At 45.0% G+C, this 20,375-nt stretch overlaps 1 protein-coding gene across 3 annotated transcripts in view; it reads right to left on the reverse strand.

The window, feature by feature from the left end:
- Positions 1-20,375, reverse strand: part of LOC135549649 (neurabin-1-like) — a 126,868-nt gene that overhangs the window by 23,672 nt on the left and 82,821 nt on the right. For all 3 annotated transcript variants that reach the window (XM_064979818.1, XM_064979817.1, XM_064979816.1), the window contains exons 8-12: positions 10,769-10,822; positions 9,446-9,675; positions 6,667-6,763; positions 6,220-6,334; positions 816-904 (exon numbers count right to left, since the gene is read on the reverse strand). In XM_064979818.1, the coding sequence (XP_064835890.1) occupies positions 816-904; positions 6,220-6,334; positions 6,667-6,763; positions 9,446-9,675; positions 10,769-10,822 (585 nt within the window). The remainder of the gene's footprint in view (positions 1-815; positions 905-6,219; positions 6,335-6,666; positions 6,764-9,445; positions 9,676-10,768; positions 10,823-20,375) is intronic.

Raw genomic sequence — 20,375 nt, forward strand, 5'->3', positions numbered from 1 at the left:
TCTCACTCCGGAGACCCAGGTTCGTAACCGGGTCCTGACAGACTGTCTGTCTTCAGAAATAGGTGTGTCGCAGGGCACAGACTCGTAGCCAGAAATGAATATATTACATAAAGGCTTTTATAAACTGGGTGATCCGAACCCTGAATTCTGATTGGCTGACAGCCGTGGTATATCAGACCGACAAAACATTTATTTTTACTGCTCTAATTACGTTGGTAAACAGTTTATAATAGCAAAGAAGCTCCTCAGGGGTTTGTGGTATATATATATGTGGTATATATATATACATTTACATTTACATTTAAGTCATTTAGCAGACGCTCTTATCCAGAGCGACTTACAAATTGGTGAATTCACCTGACATCCAGTGGAACAGCCACTTTACAATAGTGCATCTAAATCATTAAGGGGGGGGGGTGGTGAGGGGGGGGGGGTGAGAAGGATTACTTATCCTATCCTAGGTATATATATACATACCACGGCTAACGGCTATATCCAGGCACTCCGCAAGAACAGCCCTTAGCCGTAGTATATTGGCCATATACCACACCTCCTCGTGCCTTATTGCTTAATTATATAAGGGCAGAGGACAGACAGGACTAACCACACACACTCACACTGATTAACTTCAATAAATCATAAAAGTATGAAAACAGTTCAATTCATTTTCAATGAGTAATGTTGATTCAAGATCTGGCAGTGATTATAGCAGACTGATGATATCATCAATGAGACTAAAGTCTGTTGTATGTATTAAAATGGTGTGAGTCAACAGAACTGGTGCTGTGTGTGTGTGTGTGAGTGTCCATTCTAACCTCTCCCTCTGTAGAGCTGATGCTGTCCTGTAGTAGTCCTCTGGAGAGTCTCTGTCTACTTCCAGCGTGGGGAACCACCTCACTCAGCTCTGGAAAAACACACAACACAACACTGATCTCAGTTCTGTTTGTGCTATCATTTTTGGCATGACAAGGAGTTGACATCGTACAAACAGATCTGGGACCAGGCTAACAAAGGTCTTCTTGCTATAGAATTACATGAACATACTGTATAGATGAAATCTGTGATAAAAGAGAGGCTGTTGGTCATTAGGTACCATACATGTGTAGATCTATCGCAGGCCTTTACCCCCAATCAATCTCCTTAGACTAGCGTCCTGTCTAGGGGATGTCCTTGTACAGAAAGCTGCCTCACGCTACAGAAACAGGAGATAGGCTCCTGCTCCTATGAGCCGTTCTGCGTCCCACAAGCCAAGGCTACTTACTTCACTATGGATAGATTTACAGGACTGTATGAACACTATGTAAATACACACACAAACGTCCAAATCAAATCACACACCACTATTCACAGAACAGGCCTAATCACAGAAGGGTCCCTCCCTCCACCCCTCTTTCTCTCCCTCCTCCCTTTCCTTCCCTCCCACCCATCCCTCTCGCTCTCCTCCCTCCCTCTCTCTCCCACTCTCTTTCCCTCCCTCCGCCTCTCTCCCCCTGCCTCCGCCTCGCTCTACCTCCCTCCCTCTCTCTCGCTCCCTGATATTGCTTAATCAACTGCCTCATTCAGTCTCTCCAGATCTGGATCAGTATTCGGAGACTGCACACTGTCCACTCATCAGGTCTTTTATGGATCCCGGAGATGGCAGATCAAGGGTCACTGCATCCATTATAATGGACTGGAAGAAGCCAGAGGAGCCCAGAAAAAAAGGCCAGTGATAGTATGGATCCCAAATGGAATCCTATTTCCTACATAGTGCACTAAATAGGAAGTAGGGTGTTATTTGGGACCCAAACCATGTGTTTACGTCTGAAGGACAGATTTAGTTTGCAATGGTTTACTGTTTGTTTGTTTACTGAAGTGGCATTGGAGTACAAGGTCAAAGTTCAAAGTGCATTCAGAGGTATTGCACGGTGGGTGAAAAAAAGAATAAGAGGGATTTGCAAAAGAGAAGCATCAAGCAAAACAATCTTTAATACAAGGACACATCTCAAGCCGTTGGGTACAGTTAGTCTTAGAGCTAGTGATGACAGTATGCATTAATACAAGGACACATCTCAAGCCTTTGGGTACAGTTAGTCTTAGAGCTAGTGATGACAGTATGCATTAATACAAGGACACATCTCAAGCCGTTGGGTACAGTTAGTCTTAGAGCTAGTGATGACAGTATGCATTAACACAAGGACACATCTCAAGCCGTTGGGTACAGTGTCTTAGAGCTAGTGATGACAGTATGCATTAATACAAGGACACATCTCAAGCCGTTGGGTACTGTTAGTCTTAGAGCTAGTGATGACAGTATGCATTAATACAAGGACACATCTCAAGCCTTTGGGTACTGTTAGTCTTAGAGCTAGTGATGACAGTATGCATTAATACAAGGACACATCTCAAGCCTTTGGGTACAGTTAGTCTTAGAGCTAGTGATGACAGTATGCATTAATACAAGGACACATCTCAAGCCGTTGGGTACAGTTAGTCTTAGAGCTAGTGATGACAGTATGCATTAACACAAGGACACATCTCAAGCCTTTGGGTACAGTTAGTCTTAGAGCTAGTGATGACAGTATGCATTAACACAAGGACACATCACAAGCCGTTGGGTACAGTTAGTCTTAGAGCTAGTGATGACAGTATGCATTAACACAAGGACACATCTCAAGCCTTTGGGTACAGTTAGTCTTAGAGCTAGTGATGACAGTATGCATTAACACAAGGACACATCTCAAGCCTTTGGGTACAGTTAGTCTTAGAGCTAGTGATGACAGTATGCATTAATACAAGGACACATCTCAAGCCTTTGGGTACAGTTAGTCTTAGAGCTAGTGATGACAGTATGCATTAACACAAGGACACATCACAAGCCTTTGGGTACAGTTAGTCTTAGAGCTAGTGATGACAGTATGCATTAATACAAGGACACATCTCAAGCCGTTGGGTAGTGTTAGTCTTAGAGCTAGTGATGACAGTATGCATTAATACAAGGACACATCTCAAGGCTTTGGGTACTGTTAGTCTTAGAGCTAGTGATGACAGTATGCATTAATACAAGGACACATCTCAAGCCTTTGGGTACAGTTAGTCTTAGAGCTAGTGATGACAGTATGCATTAATACAAGGACACATCTCAAGCCGTTGGGTAGTGTTAGTCTTAGAGCTAGTGATGACAGTATGCATTAATACAAGGACACATCTCAAGCCTTTGGGTACAGTTAGTCTTAGAGCTAGTGATGACAGTATGCATTAATACAAGGACACATCTCAAGCCTTTGGGTACAGTTAGTCTTAGAGCTAGTGATGACAGTATGCATTAATACAAGGACACATTTCAAGCCTTTGGGTACTGTTAGTCTTAGAGCTAGTGATGACAGTATGCATTAATACAAGGACACATCTCAAGCCTTTGGGTACAGTTAGTCTTAGAGCTAGTGATGACAGTATGCATTAATACAAGGACACATCTCAAGCCTTTGGGTACTGTTAGTCTTAGAACTAGTGATGACAGTATGCATTAATACAAGGACACATCTCAAGCCTTTGGGTACAGTTAGTCTTAGAGCTAGTGCTGACAGTATGCATTAACACAAGGACACATCTCAAGCCTTTGGGTACAGTTAGTCTTAGAGCTAGTGATGACAGTATGCATTAATACAAGGACACATCTCAAGCCTGTTAGTCTTAGAGCTAGTGATGACAGTATGCATTAATACAAGGACACATCTCAAGGCTTTGGGTACTGTTAGTCTTAGAGCTAGTGATGACAGTATGCATTAATACAAGGACACATCTCAAGGCTTTGGGTACAGTTAGTCTTAGAGCTAGTGATGACAGTATGCATTAATACAAGGACACATCTCAAGCCTTTGGGTACAGTTAGTCTTAGAGCTAGTGATGACAGTATGCATTAATACAAGGACACATCACAAGCCTTTGGGTACAGTTAGTCTTAGAGCTAGTGATGACAGTATGCATTAATACAAGGACACATCACAAGCCTTTGGGTACAGTTAGTCTTAGAGCTAGTGATGACAGTATGCATTAATACAAGGACACATCTCAAGCCTTTGGGTACAGTTAGTCTTAGAGCTAGTGATGACAGTATGCATTAATACAAGGACACATCACAAGCCTTTGGGTACTGTTAGTCTTAGAGCTAGTGATGACAGTATGCATTAATACAAGGACACATCTCAAGCCTTTGGGTACTGTTAGTCTTAGAGCTAGTGATGACAGTATGCATTAATACAAGGACACATTTCAAGCCTTTGGGTACTGTTAGTCTTAGAGCTAGTGATGACAGTATGCATTAATACAAGGACACATCACAAGCCGTTGGGTAGTGTTAGTCTTAGAGCTAGTGATGACAGTATGCATTAATACAAGGACACATCACAAGCCTTTGGGTACTGTTAGTCTTAGAGCTAGTGATGACAGTATGCATTAATACAAGGACACATCTCAAGCCTTTGGGTACAGTTAGTCTTAGAGCTAGTGATGACAGTATGCATTAACACAAGGACACATCTCAAGCCTTTGGGTACTGTTAGTCTTAGAGCTAGTGATGACAGTATGCATTAACACAAGGACACATCTCAAGCCTTTGGGTACTGTTAGTCTTAGAGCTAGTGATGACAGTATGCATTAATACAAGGACACATCTCAAGCCTTTGGGTACAGTTAGTCTTAGAGCTAGTGATGACAGTATGCATTAATACAAGGACACATCTCAAGGCTTTGGGTACAGTTAGTCTTAGAGCTAGTGATGACAGTATGCATTAACACAAGGACACATCTCAAGGCTTTGGGTACAGTTAGTCTTAGAGCTAGTGATGACAGTATGCATTAACACAAGGACACATCTCAAGCCTTTGGGTACTGTTAGTCTTAGAGCTAGTGATGACAGTATGCATTAATACAAGGACACATCTCAAGCCTTTGGGTACAGTTAGTCTTAGAGCTAGTGATGACAGTATGCATTAATACAAGCCGCTTCCCAAATTACACCCTATTCCCGAATCCCTACAGAGTGCCCTACTTTTGACCAGAGCCAATCGGATGCCATTTGGAGTGAGACACAGTACTTGTTTTCCCCTCCATGTCCCTAATAAGGTAATAACAGCAGAGTTTGAGGGCAAAGGAAATAGGAAAGGAGCTGATAGGACAGATGTAGGGTGTATCTCAGGGTTTGAGTGACACTGACACATCAACCCCTCCTAAGGATGTGTCATTTCTCTCTTCAGCTTCCATTGCCCTGTATTGAAATACCCTGATAGAGACTTATAGCTAAGACAGGGACACGCTGTTTCATTGGCAATAGAGAGAAATAGTAATGGCGTCTTTTTGTCGGCACTAACTCCGCCATGGTTCATTGGACAAAGCCTATGAGGAAAATGAATGGCTTTTTGGATAAACGGCGAAAATAAGGTCTGTGGGGAACACAGGCTTAGGAGATCTTATATGTTTTGTTCTATGAGATAACCTTCATCAGCTAATGTCACTTTGTGAATTTTGAAGAATTTGAGTAATAATAAAAAGGTCATAAAATCACAGGATTAATGACTCTTTAAAGGTCATGTTAACTGACTGATATTATCTCACAGAATAATTAAAATCTCCTAAGCATGTGTTAACCTCTGACCTTATTTTCAGCGTTTATCCCAGAACCGCATTGTTTCCTCATTCATTTCCCTATAGGGATGGCTGAACGAACCAGAGGTAGCTTGTCTCCGGGTTTTAGGACTACAAACTGGCGCATTATGGAAACAGTGTACTGAATCTTTCTCACAGTACAAGCTTAAACAATGCATCATCTACAGAGAAGGTTCATCCCAAATGGTACCCTATCCATATATAGTGCACTACTTTTGACCAGGGCCCATAGGGAAGAGAAGTGAGAAGTGGGGGATGAGCGGTTAAGAGCATTGGGCCAGTAACTGAAAGGTTGCTGGATTGAATCCCCAAGCCGACTAGATGACAAGTCTGTCAATGTGCCCTTGAGCAAGGTACTTAACCCTAATTGCTCCTGTAAGTTGCTCTGGATAAGAACATCTGCTAAATGACAAAAAATGTACAATTAGAATGGATGGAAGATTCAGGGTCAATCATCTGACCATAACCAGTAATGTGTATTATATTTCCACATTGTGGGTATTACTGCCTAGGGAGGGAGCTAGACTAGAATATGACCACTGTATTTCTGGATCTCTCCATCTCCCTGAGACTCACCTCTTGCAGGGCCGGCCATCCCAGGACTCTGCTGTTGGGCGCTGTTGTTGTTGTTGTTCATCTGGATGCCATTTTGTTTCATCAGTTGCATCAGCTCAGACTCCAGGGCTGCAATCTGCGTAGAAACCGTTTCAAATGAGTTTCAGGCTTAGTGACCCATGCAGTGTGGCCGTCCAGTGGCTCCCTCCACTGGCAACATCATGTACCAGCAGGGGAAATGCCTAATCAAGGCAGTGGACTAATGTTGAACTGGGGTAATTACATAAGGGATTTATCTTGTACTTAGACAGCTTTGCACTGTACACAGTCAGCATTGTAAGCGTATACATGTACATCAAAGCCATGTACTGTGGCAAGTATGTGCTGAATGCTCACCTAAAAAGGAATGGGTGTAATCAGCAGCATTGAGAAAATGGGAGAGGGAATATACAGAGAAAGTATAGTTACCCTGACTTGCAGTCCCTGAATCTCCTCCAGGTGGGCCTTCTCTGTATCTTCCAGCCTCTTCCTCTCTGCTTCCTCCTTCTGGACAAACTCCACCTCTCTGGAAGAAACAGAGGGGTGGGGTTAGAAGGGTGTGTTGGTGGCCCTCTGACAGGGGTGGGGTTAGAAGGGTGTGCTGGTGGCCCTCTGACAGGGGTGGGGTTAGAAGGGTGTGCTGGTGGCCCTCGGACAGGGGTGGGGTTAGAAGGGTGTGCTGGTGGCCTTCTGACAGGGGTGGGGTTAGAAGGGTGTGCTGGTGGCCCTCTGACAGGGGTGGGGTTAGAAGGGTGTGCTGGTGGCCCTCTGACAGGGGTGGGGTTAGAAGGGTGTGCTGGTGGCCCTCTGACAGGGGTGGGGTTAGAAGGGTATGTTGGTGGCCCTCTGACAGGGGTGAGGACAGGGACAGAGTGTTAGGTGGTTGGATGGCTGGGGACAGCTCCTCTCAGAGGGTTGAGGACAGGGACAAGAGTGTTAGGTGGTTGGGGACAGCTCCTCTCAGAGGGGTGAGGACAGGGACAGTGTTAGGAAGTTGGGGACAGCTCCTCTCAGAGGGGTGAGGACAGGGACAGAGTGTTAGGTGGTTGGTGACAGCTCCTCTCAGAGGGGTGAGGACTGGGACAGAGTGTTAGGTAGTTGGGGACAGCTCCTCTCAGAGGGGTGAGGACAGGGACAGAGTGTTAGGTGGTTGGTGACAGCTCCTCTCAGAGGGGTGAGGACAGGGACAGAGTGTTAGGTGGTTGGGGACAGCTCCTCTCAGAGGGGTGAGGACAGGGACAGAGTGTTAGGTGGTTGGGGACAGCTCCTCTCAGAGGGGTGACGACAGGGACAGAGTGTTAGTGGTTGAGGACAAGGATGTGAAGGGATGGGTAGAGCTCATCTCTGTGTTGTCTCCTTTAACAGGAGTGTACAGGGGTAAGGGAAAGGGAATGGGTGCAGTGTGTGTGTGTGTGTGTGTGTGTGTGTGTGTGTGTGTGTGTGTGTGTGTGTGTGTGTGTGTGTGTGTGTGTGTGTGTGTGTGTGTGTGTGTGTGTGTGTGTGTGTGTGTGTGTGTGTGTGTGTGTGTGTGTGAGAGAGATGGTAAAAGGAGAGTATCCCAGGGAGAATAGGAGCTCAGTGAACTTAAGTCAGAGAGACAGTCAGACACAGACCTGCCTCTCTCTTCAGCAGGGCTGAAGGACGCAAGGCTCCCTCGCACGCACGCACGCACACACACACACACACACACACACACACACACACACACACACACACACACGCACGCACGCACACACGCACGCACGCACGCACGCACGCACACACACACACACACACACACACACACACACACACACACACACACACACACACACACACACACACACACACACACACACACACACACACACACACACACACACACACACACACACACACACACACACACACATAACAAACCCAATACGGACATGTCGCATCAAGGGCAATTAAAGGCATTCAGAGCGGAGAGGGACAAAGAGGTTCTGATGAGAATGACCATAGAGATCAACTCACTGCTGAGAAAGCGGCTGCGGTGTGGAGGAGAGCTGCACAGGAAGGAAGTCAACACAGCTCTCTCTCTCTAAAGCAATCCTTCAACTGAGTGCCACTTGGTTAAAATGTCCTCCAGACTAATGGGTGGAATTTGTTTGTAAAATTGTTTGATAAACATACTATAGGAAAATAACAGGGTTTGAATAACATATAGTGAGTGTATTACCTAAAATAAGCGACAATTTGAAATGGCCTCTAAACTTGGACTTGAATTAAAAAACAAAGCTACATTAATAAGGTTTGACATGTCCATATGAACCAAAGTAGTCTGAATAATGTAGTAATACATTTTCAGGTTTTCAGTCGTAAACAACCAGTTTAACACTCATAGCAACAGATGACATGGACACATCTGAGTGGGTAGTTACTGACTAGACCAGAGCAACAGATCTGAAATGTGTGGTTAGTTACTGAATAGACCAGAGCAACACGTCTGGAGTGTGTGGCTAGGTACTGACTAGACCAGAGCAACAGATCTGAAATGCGTGGTTAGTTACTGAATAGACCAGAGCAACACGTCTGGAGTGTGTGGCTAGGTACTGAATAGACCAGAGCAACACATCTGGAGTGTGTGGCTAGGTACTGACTAGACCAGAGCAACACGTCTGGAGTGTGTGGCTAGGTACTGACTAGTCCAGAGCAACACGTCTGGAGTGTGTGGCTAGGTACTGACTAGACCAGAGCAACACGTCTGGAGTGTGTGGCTAGGTACTGACTAGACCAGAGCAACACGTCTGGAGTGTGTGGCTAGGTACTGACTAGACCAGAGCAACACGTCTGGAGTGTGTGGCTAGGTACTGACTAGACCAGAGCAACACGTCTGGAGTGTGTGGCTAGGTACTGACTAGACCAGAGCAACACGTCTGGAGTGTGTGGCTAGGTACTGACTAGACCAGAGCAACACGTCTGGAGTGTGTGGCTAGGTACTGACTAGACCAGAGCAACACGTCTGGAGTGTGTGGCTAGGCACTGACTAGACCAGAGCAACACGTCTGGAGTGTGTGGCTAGGTACTGACTAGACCAGAGCAACACATCTGGGGATGAGTAACTCCCGAATAGGGGATAGAACCTGGGTTCGCAACATAACAGCCTTACCAAGGCTAAGAATGTTACAGTATATTGAACCAGTGTATTGTCTAATTTAGACAGGTTTAGTACCAGACTTTGACTCACTTCTGCTGGAAGTCCTTGATGAGTTTCTTGGCCTTGTTGTACTTCTTCTCTAGGGTGGTGTACTGGCACTGGGCCTCCTTCAGGTGCTCGTTGACCGTGTGGCACAGGGTCTGGGCCTCGATCCAGTAACTCTCCAGCTTCAGCATCCTCTCCTTGTTCTCCTCCATGCTGGCCTTCAGCTGGCTCTTCTCCTTCTCCCAGCGCGCCTTCTCCCTCTCCACCACAGCAAGCTGGGATAGACAAGCACAGATAAGCATGGTATTACACTCACACACCAACACGGCCTACACCCACCACTAGGTACATCATTAAAAACAAACAGTGGAACACAAATACAGTATTGACAGATTTCCAAATACTGTAATGTACGAGCCAGCTGACTGACTAGACACACTATGGTATTACGTGTTGTCACGATACCAGTACTTTGATACTAGGAAGCAACTAAGCAAAGCAAACAAAACATGAAGATGACAACATTTCTTTGGAAATAGTCCTAATGTTGGAAGAAACGTTTGTTAATTTTTCAAGCTATAGCACACAATATTTGACAAAAGTAGGTTTTAAAGAAACAAAGACTTTAGTCTGCTTTGTGTTTGTCTTTTTGCCATGGAAACGCAGGTACAGTATGACAGTCAACACTAAAAAAGAGTCTGTGCTATGGGTTAAACACATAACATAAAACACATAGCACCATAATATACTTAAGGCTAATCCAGACTTCACAACGCAGAGAAACTAACAGACCATGTCCTGACAAGCCCTTCGTTGAGCTTAGTTTATTGGTGTGACCTCCTTCTAAACATTGTTATTGTATTAAATCCTTCTACTCCTCAGGGCAAACTTCTAAAGCAACCCCCTCCCAAGGACCACCAGAGCAGCTCATGCTCAGAGTATTACAACAACAAGCTTATCTTTCAATTGCACTAAATCCACTCATTGAATTCAGTTAATATCTCTAAATCATTTCCTGCAGTTTGAGCTAAGCTGTCCTCGTGAGGATGCAGAGGGAGGATGAAGAAGAAACTTTAAGAAAGCTGTGCCTGCTTGCATGTCACTCTCACTTAACCACTGGCTCTCTCACTGCCCAGACACCTTTGACATGAAACTGCAAGAGGCAACTCTGCAGTGAAGCTAAACTGATCAAATATACATGCAATTGCCTTAACTATTCATTAATACCTTAAAATAGAAACTATTATACCCTGCACTGTCCAATGACGTCCTGTTTCCAAACATGTGTTTATTTCTCATGCGTATATTGCACTTAATTTGCCTTTTATACCATTCATCTTAGAGATGACAGCAGGGGACATTTCTTACCTTGTTTTTGAGCTTCTGTATCTCTGCCTCGGTGACAGTGTGCTTGATCTGCAGCTGAGGGAGTAGAAAGGGAAGAGGTCGATCTGATGATCAAACCCTTGGCTGCGCAGCCTCTGTTCTGGGCTAGCCTCGTGCACACACACAACCACTGAGAAGAGCCACACAGCCCAGCCCATGCATGACAGCACTCTCTACCACTGACAGGGAGAGACTCACAAAACAGGAGACCAAGAAGGAGAGAGAGAAAGGTCCAAAGTAGAGAGAGAGAAAGGTCCAAAGTAGAGAGGGAGAGAGAGAAAGGTACAAAGTAGAGAGGGAGAGAGGGAGAGAGAGAAAGGTACAAAGTAGAGAGGGAGAGAGAGAAAGGTCCAAAGTAGAGAGGGAGAGAGAGAAAGGTACAAAGAAGAGAGGGAGAGAGAGAAAGGTACAAAGTAGAGAGGGAGAGAGAGGAGAGAGAGAAAGGTACAAAGTAGATAGGGAGAGAGAGAAAGGTACAAAGTAGAGAGGGAGAGAGAGAAAGGTACAAAGTAGAGAGGGAGAGAGAGAAAGGTACAAAGTAGAGAGGGAGAGAGAGACAGAGAGAGAGAGAGGTCACAATCAGATGAGCTCCTGCATTTTTCAGCATTTTCTTTAAAAAAGATAGATTAGGAGTTAGATAAACTTGGATTTTTTGTCAGGAACACATACTGGATTCTACCCTCTACAACATAACCCCCACTTCAAATCAAAACTTAAAACCTACAACCTGATTTTGGACGGAATTACGGAATCACCTGGAAGGTTCACAACTACCAAGATTTATTTCTCTATACAGCAAATTCTCTGGAAAACAACAGAAACCTGAAAACCCCATCCAACCTGGAACTGAGTGAGTAATGCTTAGTCTGAAACTATATATTTAAAAGCCAAAAGCCAAGAAGAAAAATACACAACATTACTTTATAAGGACTGAATTCTAACATAATTCTGCCAAGCTTGATACAGCTTCAACTAGCACTGACGTGTCAAGTGAGAGGTGTCAAAGCCCATTAGCCCAACAATGGCAGGAGAGTCACACAGTCTACCCCAACCAAATGGAGAGGCCTTAGAGGCTCCCTCCCGCTGTTCAGAGGTAATTAAAATACAGTACCCTTTGCATGTAAAGAATGATAAGTCAAGAAAAGATTACAAAATGAAGCTCCTTATGGAAAATCAAGAGACACTTTTTGCTGACTATTACAAAAATGGGAACATCAGCAACCTTATCTTCCACACAAACCATCCCCTGGCATGGCACAGTGCTATATTAGCACACTACCCCTTTGTTAAGAGAGGGGGTTAACGAGGGCTGGAAACTCAGAATACTTGATAACGAGGACTCTGAGTCAAGCAATATAAATATCTATAAGTCCGGAACAGTAATTGTACAGAATAACACCAAACAGTTTCAGCTGGACTTTCACCTAATCAAAGAATTAGCCCAGCAGGAGAAGCTCTCCCTTGATAAAGATACCCCCACACCGAGTGGGTCAGACCAGACCTCTTCACTATGTAACCCCACAGACGAGCAACCCCCAGCGGAGAGTCAACCTCCCAGCACAGATTACCACTCCCTCATTGAAATGAAAGACAAATTCACCCAGCTGGAGATAAGGCAGGTGGAGCTGGAACAGCAGGTGATCACACTTCAGTCAGCACAGACCCAGACAACAGCCCAGCAAAACAACAGCCCCTTAACCAGACCAGGAGAGCTGGAGGTGGACAGAGACATATCTGCACTTTGGACAGTGGTGAGACAAATACAACAGGAGAAAGAGGAGCAGAACAGGCAACTAGAGGAGAGTATCAGACTGCTGGTGGAGGAGAGGTTGAGGGGGATGGAGGAGAAGGTGAGGGGGATGGAGGAGAGGTTGAGGGGGATGGAGGAGAGGTTGAGGGGGACGGCGTGTGACAGAGAACAACCCACTAGAGAGGTGGCCACCCCCACAGAGAAGCCAGCAGAACAGCCCACCTCAGCACCCAACAAAAATCTCGACATCACAGCAGAACAGACAAATGAAGAACCCCAAGCCCAGCGGCTCTCACCCCCCCCTGAGCACCCCCCCTGTCAGCCACCCTGATAGCCCTTCTGACAACCCCCCCACTCCCACTGAGGACAAACACAAGACACAGATTGTACTACTGATGGACTCAAATGGGAAATATATAGAAGAAAAAAACTTTTTCCCAAACACAGTGTGTCTAAACTCTGGTGTCCAAACACCCAGAGCGCCATAGACCTTCTGTCTGAGGCCAAACTAGGCTCACCCAGCCACATAATAATACACACAGGCACAAACGACCTGAGGGCCCAGCAGGAAAGAGTGGCCACAGCACTGAAGGGAGTGATTGAAAAGGCTTCTTCTACTTTCCCCAACGCACAAGTGGTTATCTCCACCCTGCTACCACGAAAAGACTTCCACCCTGCCACAATACAGCGGGTAAACGCAAGTATTTCCCATGACTGTGCCTCAAAACCAAACGTTTTCCTGGCCCACCACTCCACCCTGGACTTGAACAGCCTCTATGACCAGGTCCACCTCTACAAGGCAGCAGTGCCCATCTTTGCCCGAACTCTAAAGGACATCGCTCTCAAACGTATCCCCAACACTTCACACAGGAGCAACAGATCAATAGACACCCCACCCAGACCAGCGAGACACCCTCCCAGACCTGCAGGACCCCCCTGGACCTACACATAGAGGACCCACGCCAAGAGGAATTACATCCAGACCACCGCACACCCAGACACATCCACACCCCTACCCCAACCAATCAACACCCCCCCACGTCAATCATGCCCACACCCCATTTAGGCCCCCTCAGATCAGACCTATGCCACTCCTGCCCACCCCATGCACCCCACCCCCGCAAAGAGGGCCTCAACATGGAAGCCACACATACGCCCAGGTAGTGAGCGGTCAAACAGTCCCAACCCCCACTCTCACACTCGCCCAAGCCAATGGCATGTACCAGATGCTCAGCAGGCTCTGCTCACACTTACTGGCCTGAGGCCAAACCACGACCAACAAACATTGGACACTTTATGGAACAAAAGCCTTTACTATTTCATCCTGGAATATCCAAGGCCTGAGGTCATCTGCCTTTGGCCTGAAGAGCAGAAACCCGGACTTCACCAAAGAAATCGGTAATACAGACATTGTCATCTTGCAAGAAACCTGGTATAGAGGAGACAGACCCACTGGATGCCCTCTAGGTTACAGAGAGCTGGTAGTCCCATCCACCAAACTACCAGGTGTGAAACAGGGAAGGGACTCAGGGGGTATGCTAATTTGGTATAGAGCAGACCTAACTCACTCCATTAAATTAATCAAAACAGGAACATTCTACATTTGGCTAGAAATTCAAAAAGAAATTATCCTAACAGAGAAAAATGTCCTCCTGTGTGCTACCTATATCCCCCCACTAGAATCCCCATATTTTAATGAAGACAGCTTCTCCATCCTGGAGGGGAAATCAACCATTTCCAGGCCCAGGGACATGTACTAGTCTGTGGTGACCTAAATGCCAGAACCGGACAAGAACCTGACACCCTCAGCACACAGGGGGACAAACACCTGCCTGGAGGTGACAGCATCCCCTCCCCGTATGCCCCCTAGGCACAACTATGACAACATAACCAACAAAACGGGTCACAACTCCTGCAGCTCTGTCGCACGCTGGGTATGTACATAGTCAATGGTAGGCTTCGAGGGGACTCCTATGGTAGGTACACCTATAGCTCATCTCTTGGCAGTAGTACTGTAGACTACTTTATCACTGACCTCAACCCAGAGTCTCTCAGAGCGTTCACAGTCAGCCCACTGACACCCCTATCAGACCACAGCAAAATCACAGTCTACCTAAACAGAGCAATACTCAATCATGAGGCATCAAAGCCAAAGGAACTGAGTAACATTAAGAAATGCTATAGATGGAAGGAATGCAGTTTGGAAACCTACCAAAAAACAATTAGGCAACAACAAATTCAATCCCTTTTAGACAATTTCCTGGGTAAAACGTTCCACTGCAATAGTGAAGGTGTAAACTTGGCAGTAGAAAATCTTAACAGTATATTTGACCTCTCAGCTTCCCTATCAAATCTAAAAATCTCAAATAGAAAACCGAAGAAAATTAACAACAATGACAAATGGTTTGATGAAGAATGCAAAATTCTAAGAAAGAAATTGAGAAACCTGTCCAACCAAAAACATAGAGACCCGGAAAACCTGAGTCTACGCCTTCACTATGGTGAATCACTAAAACAATACAGAAATACACTACGGAAAAAGAAGGAACAGCATGTCAGAAATCAGCTCAATGTAATTGAAGAATCCATAGACTCTAACCACTTCTGGGAAAATTGGAAAACACTAAACAAACAACAACACGAAGAATTATCTATCCAAAATGGAGATGTATGGGTAAACCACTTCTCCAATCTTTTTGGCTCTATAACAAAGAATAAAGAGCAAAAACATATACATGATCAAATACATATCTTAGAATCAACTATTAAAGACTACCAGAACCCACTGGATTCTCCAATAACATTGAATGAGTTACAGGACAAAATAAAAACCCTCCAACCCAAAAAGGCCTGTGGTGTTGATGGTATCCACAATGAAATGATCAAATATACAGACAACAAATTCCAATTGGCTATACTAAAACTCTTTAACATCATCCTTAGCTCTGGCATCTTCCCCAATATTTGGAACCAAGGACTGATCACCCCAATCCACAAAAATGGAGACAAATTTGACCCCAATAACTACCGTGGAATATGCGTCAACAGTAACCTTGGGAAAATCCTCTGCATTATCATTAACAGCAGACTCGTACACTTCCTCAATGAAAACAATGTACTGAGCAAATGTCAAATTGGCTTTTTACCAAATTACCGTACAACAGACCATGTATTCACCCTGCACACCCTAATTGACAACCAAACAAACCAAAACAAAGGCAAAGTCTTCTCATGCTTTGTTGATTTCAAAAAAGCCTTCGACTCAATTTGGCATGAGGGTCTGCTATACAAACTGTTGGAAAGTGGTGTTGGGGGTAAAACATACGACATCATAAAATCCATGTACACAAACAACAAGTGTGCGGTTAAAATTGGCAAAAAACACACACATTTCTTCACACAGGGTCGTGGGGTTAGACAGGGATGCAGCTTAAGCCCCACCCTCTTCAACATATATATCAACGAACTGGCGCGGGCACTAGAAAAGTCTGCAGCACCCGGCCTCACCCTACTAGAATCTGAAGTCAAATGTCTGCTGTTTGCTGATGATCTGGTGCTTCTGTCACCAACCAAGGAGGGCCTACAGCAGCACCTAGATCTTATGCACAGATTCTGTCAGACCTGGGCCCTGACAGTAAATCTCAGTAAGACCAAAATAATGGTGTTCCAAAAAGGTCCAGTCACCAGGACCACAAATACAAATTCCATCTAGACACTGTTGCCCTAGAGCACACAAAAAACTATACATACCTTGGCCTAAACATCAGCGCCACAGGTAACTTCCACAAAGCTGTGAACGATCTGAGAGACAAGGCAAGAAGGGCATTCTATGCCATCAAAAGGAACATAAATTTCAACATACCAATTAGGATTTGGCTAAAAATACTTGAATCAGTCATAGAGCCCATTGCCCTTTATGGTTGTGAGGTCTGGGGTCCGCTCACCAACCAAGACTTCACAAAATGGGACAAACACCAAATTGAGACTCTGCACGCAGAATTCTGCAAAAATATCCTCAGTGTACAACGTAGAACACCAAATAATGCATGCAGAGCAGAATTAGGCCGATACCCACTAATTATCAAAATCCAGAAAAGAGCAGTTAAATTCTATAACCACCTAAAAGGAAGCGATTCCCAAACCTTCCACAACAAAGCCATCACCTACAGAGAGATGAACCTGGAGAAGAGTCCCTAAGCAAGCTGGTCCTGGGGCTCTGTTCACAAACACACCCTACAGAGCCCCATGACAGCAGCACAATTAGACCCAACCAAATCATGAGAAAACAAAAAGATAATTACTTGACACACTGGAAAGAATTAACAAACAAACAGAGCAAACTAGAATGCTATTTGGCCCTACACAGAGAGTACACAGCGGCAGAATACCTGACCACTGTGACTGACCCAAAATTAAGGAAAGCTTTGTACAGACTCAGCGAGCATAGCCTTGCTATTGAGAAAGGCCGACGTAGGCAGACATGGCTCTCAAGAGAAGACAGGCTATGTGCTCACTGCCCACAAAATGAGGTGGAAACTGAGCTGCACTTCCTAACCTCCTGCCCAATGTATGACCATATTAGAGAGACATATTTCCCTCAGATTACACAGATCCACAAAGAATTCGAAAACAAATCCAATTTTGAAAAACTCCCATATCTACTGGGTGAAATTCCACAGTGTGCCATCAGAGCAGCAAGATTTGTGACCTGTTGCCACGAGAAAAGGGCAACCAGTGAAGAACACGCACCATTGTAAATACAACACATATCTATGCTTATTTATTTTATCTTGTGTCCTTTACCATTTGCACATTGTAAAAACACTGTATATATATATATATATATAATATGACATTTGTAATGTCTTTATTGTTTTGAAACTTCTGTATGTGTGATGTCTACTGTTATTTTTTATTGTTTATTTCACTTTATATATTATATACCTTACTTGCTTTGGCAATGTTAACACATGTTTCCCATGCCAATAAAGCCCCTTGAATTGAATTGAATTGAATTGAGAGAGAAAGGTACAAAGTAGAGAGGGAGAGAGAGGAGAGAGAGAAAGGTACAAAGTAGAGAGGGAGAGAGAGAAAGGTACAAAGTAGAGAGGGAGAGAGAAAGGTACAAAGTAGAGAGGGAGAGAGAGAGAAAGGTACAAAGTAGAGAGGGAGAGAGAGAGAGGTACAAAGTAGAGAGGGAGAGAGAGAGAGGTACAAAGTAGAGAGGGAGAGAGAGAAAGGTCCAAAGTAGAGAGGGAGAGAGAGAAAGGTACAAAGTAGAGAGGGAGAGAGAAAGGTACAAAGTAGAGAGGGAGAGAGAAAGGTACAAAGTAGAGAGGAGGGAGAGAAAGGTACAAAGTAGCGAGGGAGAGAGAGTGAGAGAGAAAGGTACAAAGTAGAGAGGGAGAGAGAGAAAGGTACAAAGTAGAGAGGGAGAGAGAGAAGGGTCCCAAGTAGAGAGGGAGAGAGAGAAGGGTCCCAAGTAGAGAGGGAGAGAGAGAAAGGTACAAAGTAGAGAGGAAGAGAGAGAAAGGTACAAAGTAGAGAGGGAGAGAGAGAAAGGTACAAAGTAGAGAGGGAGAGAGAAAGGTCCAAAGTAGAGAGGGAGAGAGAGAAAGGTCCAAAGTAGAGAGTGAGAGAGAGAAAGGTCCAAAGTAGAGAGGGAGAGAGAGTGAGAGAGAAAGGTACAAAGTAGAGAGAGAGAGAGAAAGGTCCAAAGTAGAGAGTGAGAGAGAGAAAGGTCCAAAGTAGAGAGGGAGAGAGAGAAAGGTCCAAAGTAGAGAGAGAGAGAGAGAAAGGTACAAAGTAGAGAGGGAGAGAGAGTGAGAGAGAAAGGTACAAAGTAGAGAGGGAGAGAGAAAGGTACAAAGTAGAGAGGGAGAGAGAGAGAGAAAGGTACAAAGTAGAGAGGGAGAGAGAGAGAGGTACAAAGTAGAGAGGGAGAGAGAGAGAGGTACAAAGTAGAGAGGGAGAGAGAGAAAGGTCCAAAGTAGAGAGGGAGAGAGAGAAAGGTACAAAGTAGAGAGGGAGAGAGAAAGGTACAAAGTAGAGAGGGAGAGAGAAAGGTACAAAGTAGAGAGGGAGGGAGAGAAAGGTACAAAGTAGCGAGGGAGAGAGAGTGAGAGAGAAAGGTACAAAGTAGAGAGGGAGAGAGAGAAAGGTACAAAGTAGAGAGGGAGAGAGAGAAGGGTCCCAAGTAGAGAGGGAGAGAGAGAAGGGTCCCAAGTAGAGAGGGAGAGAGAGAAAGGTACAAAGTAGAGAGGAAGAGAGAGAAAGGTACAAAGTAGAGAGGGAGAGAGAGAAAGGTACAAAGTAGAGAGGGAGAGAGAAAGGTCCAAAGTAGAGAGGAGAGAGAGAAAGGTCCAAAGTAGAGTGAGAGAGAGAAAGGTCCAAAGTAGAGAGGGAGAGAGAGTGAGAGAGAAAGGTACAAAGTAGAGAGAGAGAGAGAAAGGTCCAAAGTAGAGAGTGAGAGAGAGAAAGGTCCAAAGTAGAGAGGGAGAGAGAGAAAGGTCCAAAGTAGAGAGAGAGAGAGAGAAAGGTACAAAGTAGAGAGGGAGAGAGAGTGAGAGAGAAAGGTACAAAGTAGAGAGGGAGCGAGAAAGGTACAAAGTAGAGAGGAAGAGAGAGAAAGGTACAAAGTAGAGAGGAAGAGAGAGAAAGGTACAAAGTAGAGAGGGAGAGAGAGAAAGGTACAAAGTAGAGAGGGAGAGAGAGAAAGGTACAAAGTAGAGAGGGAGAGAGAGAAAGGTACAAAGTAGAGAGGGAGAGAGAGGGAGAGAGAAAGGTACAAAGTAGAGAGGAAGAGAGAGAAAGGTACAAAGTAGAGCGGGAGAGAGAGAAAGGTACAAAGTAGAGAGGGAGAGAGAGAAAGGTACAAAGTAGAGAGGGAGAGAGAGAAAGGTACAAAGTAGAGAGGGAGAGAGAGTAAGGTCCAAAGTAGAGAGTGAGAGAGAGAAAGGTCCAAAGTAGAGAGGGAGAGAGAGAAAGGTACAAAGTAGAGAGGGAGAGAGAAAGGTCCAAAGTAGAGAGGGAGAGAGAAAGGTCCAAAGTAGAGAGGGAGAGAGAGAACGGTCCAAAGTAGAGAGGGAGAGAGAGAAAGGTACAAAGTAGAGAGGGAGAGAGAGTGAGAGAGAAAGGTACAAAGTAGAGAGGGAGAGAGAAAGGTCCAAAGTAGAGAGGAAGAGAGAGAAAGGTCCAAAGTAGAGAGGGAGAGAGAGAAAGGTCCAAAGTAGAGAGGGAGAGAGAGAAAGGTCCAAAGTAGAGAGGGAGAGAGAGAAAGGTCCAAAGTAGAGAGAGAGAGAGAGAAAGGTCCAAAGTAGAGAGGGAGAGAGAGAAAGGTCCAAAGTAGAGAGGGAGAGAGAGAAAGGTCCAAAGTAGAGAGGGAGAGAGAGAAAGGTCCAAAGTAGAGAGAGAGAGAGAAAGGTCCAAAGTAGAGAGGGAGAGAGAGAAAGGTCCAAAGTAGAGAGGGAGAGAGAGAAAGGTCCAAAGTAGAGAGGGAGAGAGAGAAAGGTCCAAAGTAGAGAGGGAGAGAGAGAAAGGTCCAAAGTAGAGAGGGAGAGAGGGAGAGAGAAAGGTCCAAAGTAGAGAGGGAGAGAGAGAGAGAGAAAGGTACAAAGTAGAGAGGGAGAGAGAGAAAGGTCCAAAGTAGAGAGTGAGAGAGAGAAAGGTCCAAAGTAGAGAGGGAGAGAGAGAAAGGTCCAAAGTAGAGAGAGAGAGAGAGAAAGGTACAAAGTAGAGAGGGAGAGAGAAAGGTACAAAGTAGAGAGGGAGAGTCAGTAGGCAGAGAGATAAACGTGGAGAGTGATTGACAGAAAGTGAAAGGGATATAGGAACGACATA

This window comes from Oncorhynchus masou, chromosome 12 (assembly GCF_036934945.1).
Source record: "Oncorhynchus masou masou isolate Uvic2021 chromosome 12, UVic_Omas_1.1, whole genome shotgun sequence".
NCBI classification, from domain to species: Eukaryota; Metazoa; Chordata; class Actinopteri; order Salmoniformes; family Salmonidae; genus Oncorhynchus; species Oncorhynchus masou.